This window comes from Durio zibethinus, unplaced genomic scaffold, assembly GCF_047325235.1.
Source record: "Durio zibethinus cultivar Kanyao isolate XHJ-2024 unplaced genomic scaffold, ASM4732523v1 HiC_scaffold_38, whole genome shotgun sequence".
Classification (NCBI taxonomy): Eukaryota; Viridiplantae; Streptophyta; class Magnoliopsida; order Malvales; family Malvaceae; genus Durio; species Durio zibethinus.
In genome coordinates, this window is record NW_028322661.1 from 27,501 (window position 1) to 36,588 (window position 9,088).

The window sequence follows — 9,088 nt, forward strand, 5'->3', positions numbered from 1 at the left end:
CTCCTATAGAGTTCGAACTATCTATGGGGTATTAGGAATCAAAATTTGGATATTTATAGATATTTATAGATGAAGAATAATAAGAATAAGACTCTACTTGTCTTTACGTTCTATTCTGCGATAGAACAAAAAATGACAAATTCTTTCATTTTTTTATGTTCAATAAAAAAATGAGCAGTTCTAAATTCTATATTCTATAAGGTTAAATAAAAATTTGATTGATCATTTGATATAATTGCTATGCTTAGTGTGCGACTCGTTGGGTTTTTAGGCTTAGGATTCAAAAAAAAAAATGGGCGAACCACAGTATAAGTTAATAACTATAGCACTAATAACCAACTCATCGCTTCGGATTATCTGGATCCAAAGAATCAGTCAAGATATGATATATTGGTCATATCATTATAGCAACTGAAATCTTTTTTTTTGCATTAAGTTAAGTAAAAAAAAACCAATCTGATTATGAATATATCTAAATTGTGAAGCAAAATAAAAAAGTATGTGGATAAATAGAAGGATGAGAGAAAGAGAGAAAAAGAAATAGAAATGAAATGATATATGATTCCAATATGTAAGGTCTACGAAGCATCTCATAAAGAGCAATGTAATAGAGCATCAATAGAGATTCATCAATAATTAGATGAATATCTGTTCATCGAAGAAAAAATCAAGAGCCTTAAGTCAATAAAGACTGAGAAGGTTGACTAAAGAACAAATTAACAAATTTTTTTATTAAATATTATTTATTAAATATTAAATTTTTATTTTTATTAAATATTAAATTTTTATTAAATATTAAATTAAGGCTCCATTGGAGAATTCAGACCTAAGCATTAATCGAGAAGCGATGGGGACGACGGAACCCGTGAATGCAGAGGATTCTATTGAAAACGAATCCTAATGATTTATCGGGTAGGATGGCGGAACAAACCAGAGACCACTTCATTTCTTTTTATTCTGTTCTGATTCTGAGAGGTCATGAGTTAACCCGACAACTGAAATAGATATTGAAAGAGTAAATATTCGCCCGCGAAAATTTTATTTTCATTTTAAAAATTTTATTTTCATTTTTTTTTTTTATTTTCATTTTAAAAATTTTATTTTCATTTTATTTGATTGTTAAATTTTTGTCGATCCGAGATGAATATGATAAAAAAAGACAAAACAAAATAAAGATTCGTTATAACATTATAACAAAAACAAGATAAGACATTATCTATAAATAGAATCCATGTTTAATTACTTATATATATATCCAATATATATCCAAACAAGATATACAAATTTATAATAGATCAGATAAAATCTCAAATAGATCAGATAAAATCTCAAAGCAAAGAATCCCAGGATTCAATCTATTATTCAGTAACTACCTATATATCTTAAGAATAAAATAAAATATTTTTTAGTCATTTTTTTCGCGAGGAGCTGGATGAGAAGAAACTCTCATGTCCAGTTCTGTAGTAGAGATGGAATTAATAAACAACCATCAACTATAACCCAAAAAGAACCAGATTTCGTAACCAACATAGAGGAAGAATGAAAGGAATATCTTATCGAGGTAATCGCATTTGTTTCGGTAGATATGCTCTTCAAGCACTTGAACCCGCTTGGATTACATCTAGACAAATAGAAGCGGGGCGCCGCGCAATGACACGAAATGTACGCCGTGGTGGAAAAATATGGGTACGTATATTTCCAGACAAACCAGTTACGGTAAGATCTACAGAAACACGTATGGGTTCGGGGAAAGGATCTCCCGAGTATTGGGTAGCTGTCGTTAAACCGGGCAGAATACTTTATGAAATGAGCGGAGTAGCCGAAAATATAGCAAGAAAGGCTATTTCAATAGCGGCGTCCAAAATGCCTATAAAAACTCAATTCATTATTTCAGGATAGGAATATAGAACCAAAGGAAAGAAGTCTTGGGAATAAAAAAAACAATTGCGGGTTTCCTTTTTTTTTTTTTTTTGACAAACAATATTTCTTTTTTTCTTCGTCCTTTGTTCCATTGAAAGAAGAGATTAAAAAAAATGATTCAACCTCAGACCCATTTGAATGTAGCAGATAACAGCGGGGCCCGAGAATTAATGTGTATTCGAGTCATAGGAGCTAGTAATCGCCGATATGCTCATATTGGTGACGTTATTGTTGCTGTGATCAAGAAAGCAGTACCAAAGGCACCTCTAGAAAGATCAGAAGTGATCAGAGCTGTAATTGTACGTACTTGTAAAGAACTCAAACGCGACAACGGTATGATAATACGATATGATGACAATGCTGCAGTTGTCATTGATCAAAAAGGAAATCCAAAAGGAACTCGAATTTTTGGTGCGATCGCCGGGGAATTGAGACAGTTAAATTTCACTAAAATAGTTTCATTAGCTCCTGAGGTATTATAAGACGAGACCTCAATTCAATATAGTTATAGTATTTAAATTAGAGTATTTAAATGACATAGATTAATTAGTAGATTGTGTCTCACGTATATACCTTTACTAAGTAAAAAAAAAAAAAGAACATGTTGGTTATATCAAAATTCGGGAGCAACAATAATTTTAGTTTACCATGGGTAAGGACACTATTGCTGACATAATAACTTCTATACGAAATGCTGACATGAATAGAAAAGGAACGATTCGAATAGGATCTACTAACATCACTGAAAACATTGTTAAAATACTTTTACGAGAAGGTTTTATCGATAACATAAGGAAACATCGGGAAAGAAACAAATATTTTTTGGTTTTAACCCTACGGCATAGAAGGAATAGGAAAGGACCATATAGAACTATTTTAAATTTACGACGGATCAGTCGACCCGGTCTACGAATCTATTCTAACTATCAACAAATTCCTAGAATTTTAGGCGGGATGGGGATTGTAATTCTTTCTACTTCTCGGGGTATAATGACAGACCGGGAGGCTCGACTAGAAGGAATCGGCGGAGAAATTTTGTGTTATATATGGTAATCTGTCTAACATCCGAATTGTATCCGAATCCGAAACTTTCCATTTGTGAAAAAAAAAAGCACGGGTTGTCTAATAGAACTCCTCCTGCCCTACAGTAGTTGATACGTCAAGGAAGTTTTACCTGGAATAAAAGAACAAAAATGGATTCATGGAGGTTTAATTAGTGAATCACGTCCACTCCAGATTCCTTTAGATAATGAAGATCTGATTCTAGGTTATGTTTCAGGAAGGGTCCGATCGAGTTTTATACGTATACCACCGTGGGATAGAGTCAACAAAAGTGAAGTAAGTGCTTATGATTCAACCAGGGGGCGTATAATTTATAGACTCCGCAACAAGGATTCGAACGATTAGGTAGTTTTTTCAACTTCAAGATTCCTTTCAGGGGGATCCAATTCAAGGTTCAAAAATTTCAAGAAACTTATTTTCTTCCAATAAGTAGATTCGGAAAAATTTAAGGAATAACAACTATGAAAATAAGGGCTTCCGTTCGTAAAATTTGTGAAAAATGTCGACTAATCCGTAGGAGGGGACGAATTGTCGTAATTTGTTCCAACCCGAGACATAAACAGAGACAAGGATAATCTTTCTATTCTAAAAAGAACTCCTTAAAGTTAAAGAAAAGAAACTAATCTTAAAGAAAGCGATGAACAAATAAAAATAGAAGATCTGTTTTGACATGAAATGGATATATCCATATATCTCTGACTTATCCTTATGAAATGATAAAATATGGCAAAACCTATACCAAAAGTTGGTTCACGTAGGAATGGGCGCAGTAGTGCACGGAAAAGTGCACGTAGAATACCAAAAGGAGTTATTCATGTTCAAGCAAGTTTCAACAATACCATTGTTACTATTACAGATGTACGGGGTCAGGTAATTTCTTGGATTCAAGGGTCCAAGAAGAGGGACTCCTTTTGCTGCTCAAACCGCAGCGAGAAATGCTATTCGAGCAGTAGTAGACCAAGGTATGCGACGAGTGGAAGTTCTGATAAAAGGTCCTGGTCTCGGAAGAGATGGAGCATTACGAGCTATTCGTAGAAGTGGTATACTATTAAGTTTCGTACGGGATGTAACCCCTATGCCACATAATGGCTGTAGACCTCCTAAAAAAAAACGTGTGTAGAAATAAACACTAAAGAGATTTCAAGAGAAATAAATGATTCAATGATCTGATCAAATAAAATAATATTACTATGGTTCGAGAGAAAGTAAAAGTCTCTACTCGGACACTGCAGTGGAAGTGTGTTGAATCAAGAACAGATAGTAAGCGTCTTTATTATGGACGCTTTATTCTGTCTCCACTTATGAAAGGCCAAGCCGACACAATAGGCATTGCGATGCGAAGAGCTTTGCTTGGAGAAATAGAAGGAACATGTATTACACGTGCAAAATCTGAGAAAATACCACACGAATATTCTACCATAGTAGGTATTCAAGAATCAGTACATGAAATTTTAATGAATTTAAAAGCAATTGTATTGAGAAGTAATTTGTATGGAACTCGTAACGCCTTTATTTGTGCCAAGGGTCCCGGATATGTAACTGCTCAAGACATCATCTTACCGCCTTCTGTGGAAATCGTTGATAATACACAGCATATAGCTAGCCTAACCGAACCAATTGATTTGTGTATTGGATTACAAATCGAGAGAAATAGAGGATACGGTATAAAAACGCCAAAGAACTTTCACGACGGAAGTTATCCTATAGATGCTGTATTCATGCCTGTTCGAAATGCGAATCATAGTATTCATTGTTATGGGAATGATAATGAAAAACAGGAGATACTTTTTCTAGAAATATGGACAAATGGAAGTTTAACTCCTAAAGAAGCACTTCATGAAGCCTCTCGGAATTTGATTGATTTATTTATTCCCTTTCTAGATGCGGAAGAAGAAAACTTACATTTAGAAAACAATCAACACAACGTTACTTTACCTTTTTTTCCTTTTCATGATAGATTAGCTAAACTAAGAAAAAAGAAAAAAGAAATAGCATTGAAATATATTTTTATTGACCAATCAGAATTGCCTCCCAGGATCTATAATTGTCTCAAAAAGTCCAATATACATACATTATTGGACCTTTTGAATAACAGTCAAGAAGACCTTATGAAAATTGAACACTTTCGCATAGAAGATGTAAAACAAATATTGGGCATTCTAGAAAAGAAGTAGAAAAGCATTGCGAAATTGATTTACCAAAATTTTAAATCCATTGGATTTAGGATTTATTTCATTTTTTTTTTTTTTACTTTAGAAAATTAGAAAAAAAAAAAAAAAACGAAAATGGATTTTGAACCTTCAGCACAATCCATATATTGGGACCAGAATTGAATAAATGTATCTAGGGAGAATTCACCTTTGACTTTGAAGTGACTACTCCCTAGATACGCACATCATGATATTTTATTTTAAAATTGATTCAATTTAAAAAAGACCTAAAGTTAGGGATTTATCAATCGGTAATGTTGCTCCAATACCCAACCAAAGGGCCACCGCAGTACCAATCAAAAAAACGGTTGTCGCTACTGGACGACGAAATGGATTTTGGAATTTATTAACATTTTCCAAAAAAGGTACTGTTAATAATCCCGCAGGTACTGAAACCATTAAAAGAACACCCAATAACTTGTTAGGTACTGTACGAAGTATTTGAAATACAGGAAAGAAATACCATTCAGGTAATATTTCCAAAGGAGTTGCAAATGGATCCGCGGGTTCACCAATCATTGAAGGTTCTAGAACCGCTAAGCCTACGTTACAAGCAATAGTACCGAGAATTACTACTGGAAAAATATATAAAAGATCATTGGGCCATGCGGGTTCCCCATAATAATTATGACCCATACCTTTAGCTAATTTAGCTCTTAATACAGGATCGTTCAAGTCAGGTTTTTTTGTTATTAGGATAGGTGAATTTTTCTAGATCCATCCCCCGAAGGAACCGGACATGATAATTTTTCATCATCCGGCTCAAGCAAAAATCAATCGAATCAAATGGATACAAACGGATACATATAAAATGAATCTATATGTTATCCACACATATATGAATGATTTCATATGTAAGAAAAAAGTTACCTGATTCCATTTTACGAAGTTGCAACTATACATTCCAAGGAATGCCATTTTTACAGGTAAATGCTCAATACCCAAGTAGGCGTACAAAGTTGATCGTGATCAAGTGCTTTCTGGGTCGTCTTAGGCCTTGCGATTCACCTTTATCCCAAAAATATATCGAGATTTTTTACATACAAAGGATTTACTTGTTACTAATATAGTCTAGCCTTTGCTCTTCTTTAGATCCCTTGTTTCACTCCGATAGTATAATAATAATAAATCGGGTCGATGCAGAAGAAATGAATGTATTTTCATACTATTAAGATAAGAAAGTAAAAAAAAAATAAAAATAAATAAATAAAATCTAATTTGCATTATGCCAAATCACTTATTCTACTGGATCTTACGGAGCCCTGTTCATACACGACATCGTCAGGTCTGATCATAGAAAAGATTCTCTTCAAGCGAACCAGCCTATCCTTTGTATGGGGCTTACACGGTGGTTGGAACAAAGACACATTTGGTTGTGAATTCCAATGTAGCAGATAAAGGCATATTTCTGCATGGCCCAATCAATAGTTCAAGTCACACACTCCCATAATCCATTTTCTCTTCGGGGAATTCCCTTCAACTATTCATGTCATATCAAATAAATAATAGAATATTGTGGAGTTGAAAGGAAATATCCAAATACATGTCTTATTTTTTTTTTTTTTTCAACAATCCATATTTGTAGCAATGAAATACTATTGTTCCTCCCCCAAGTAATAAGATAAATGATTGGCAAGTAATAAGATAAATGATTGGTTACAATATAGCTATGGTCTATATTCTCTATAAAGGACCAGAAATGCCTTGCTTACGTATCATTAGGAAATGCATTAACATAAATACAGCAGTAAGAAGGGGTAATACAAAAGTGTGTAAACTATAAAAACGGGTCAAAGTGGATTGTCCCACACTAGCACTTCCACGCAATAACTCTACCAAAGGCGATCCTATTACCGGAATAGCTTCCGGAACGCCTGTTACGATTTTGACTGCCCAATAACCAATTTGGTCCCAAGGTAAGGAATAACCTGTTACACCAAAAGATGCAGTCAACACAGCCAGAACCACGCCTGTAACCCAAGTCAATTCGCGAGGTTTTTTAAAACCACCAGTGAGATAGACACGAAATACGTGCAGGATCATCATTAAGACCATCATACTTGCCGACCATCGATGAACTGATCGGATTAACCAACCAAAGTTAGCTTCAGTCATTATGTATTGAACAGAAGTAAAAGCCTCAGTAACGGTTGGACGATAGTAAAAAGTCATAGCAAATCCTGTAGCTACTTGTACCAAAAAACAAGTAAGCGTAATTCCTCCTAGACAATAAAATATGTTAACATGAGGAGGAACATATTTACTAGTTATATCATCTGCAATCGCCTGAATCTCGAGGCGTTCTTCGAACCAATCATAGACTTTATTGAGATAGGTAAACCAAGAGGACTCCCCCCCTGAGAACCGTATATGAGAATTTCATCTCGTACAGCTCAAACAAAAACACCCAAATAATAGCTGAAACGGATATGGAATAGAAAGTTTGAAACTTCTTAATCTTTTCATTCAATTTTATCTGAAGACACAAAAGAGTAAAAATCCGAAAGCTCTTTTTTGTAGTTGTAATTATAATGCCAAAAAATCAAGTCGGCGCATTCGTCTTTATGTTGATCAGGCCTCTTGAATCTTCTATTTACCTACTTATTTCTTTTCTTTTTCTTTGCTTTGATTTGTTATTTATATGGAATGTGGCTTTATTCTTGTTTTCTTTATTTTTAATAGGAATTCTCTTGTTAAGACCCTATGAATCAATTGAAACTTCAGATTCATACCAGAACCGCGATGATTCAATAAAACCTTCAAACTAAGTCCAAAGATTCTTTGAGTAAGAATTATTGGATCATCACTTATTCAATGAATAGAATAGATATAATAAATAAAAATACAAAGAAAAGAAAGGTTTGTCCTTTGATCAAAATAAGCATAAACTAAATGAGAGTTTGAAAGAAGAAAAAATTTCTCGATTTATAAATAAAAAACCTCTTTCTTTGAAAATTTTTTTTTTTTTTGAGTCCGGCCGCGAGGTTTGAATATTAAGTATGAATCATAGTTCGAATACTTCGTGATCCATTTCATATATTCCGTGCTCCAGATACTAGAATGGCTATCCGACGGGATAAAACTATCTCGATCAAGAGGACAGACCCATTTTCTGTACTATCAATAGGATCAATTATAACAAGTCACACACTCATATTCCGGAAATACAGAAACAAAAAAAATTTCGCGGTCGAACTACCAAAATAGAATGGGCTAAAAAAAATCCGAGAACTAAAAGTTTCACTTTTTGTATTGAAAAGCGAGGCTTCGTGGTTCTTGTGAATCTAATTCAGCGAAATTCCATCCAGTAAAACGGAAGAATTATAAATCTCCAAAATAATAGATAAGAATATCGAAAATAAAGCCATTGCGACACCCATCAAAGGAGTCGTTCCCCATCCAGGAGCTACTTTACCATATTCCGAATTCAATGGTTTCAAAAAATCCCCTACAACAGTTCGTCTTGGACCAGATCTAGAACTACCCTCAACGGTTTGTGTAGCCATAAATCTTATTTTGTATTCAGTGAGATCTGTTGACTTTGTATATCATTCCGCTGTAAATAAACGATCTTATCATAGATCCATTGTGATCTTGAAATTATATTTATATTTATATTATTTATATTTATATTTATATATATTATTTATATAATTATATAATAATGGAAACAGCAACTTTAGTCGCCATCTCTATATCTGGTTTACTTGTAAGTTTTACTGGGTACGCCTTATATACTGCCTTTGGGCAACCCTCTCAACAATTAAGGGATCCATTCGAGGAACACGGGGACTAATTGAAGTAATGAGCCTCCCAATATAATATTGGGAGGCTCATTACTTCAATTGAGATAATGAAAAATCATTTCATTTTTTTAGTTGGAACTTTAGGCGGTT

At 33.9% G+C, this 9,088-nt stretch overlaps 1 protein-coding gene across 1 annotated transcript; it reads right to left on the reverse strand.

Moving 5' to 3' along the window:
- Positions 1 to 5,886: 5,886 nt before the first annotated feature.
- LOC149510465 (cytochrome b6) lies at positions 5,887 to 8,742 on the reverse strand. The gene is made up of 2 exons (XM_089757578.1): positions 8,342 to 8,742; positions 5,887 to 7,517 (listed from the first exon to the last, which is right to left on the reverse strand). Exons 1-2 carry the CDS (start codon positions 8,345 to 8,347, stop codon positions 6,876 to 6,878), a joined length of 648 nt encoding a protein of 215 aa, XP_089613704.1. The 5' UTR covers positions 8,348 to 8,742; the 3' UTR covers positions 5,887 to 6,875.
- Positions 8,743 to 9,088: the final 346 nt, after the last annotated feature.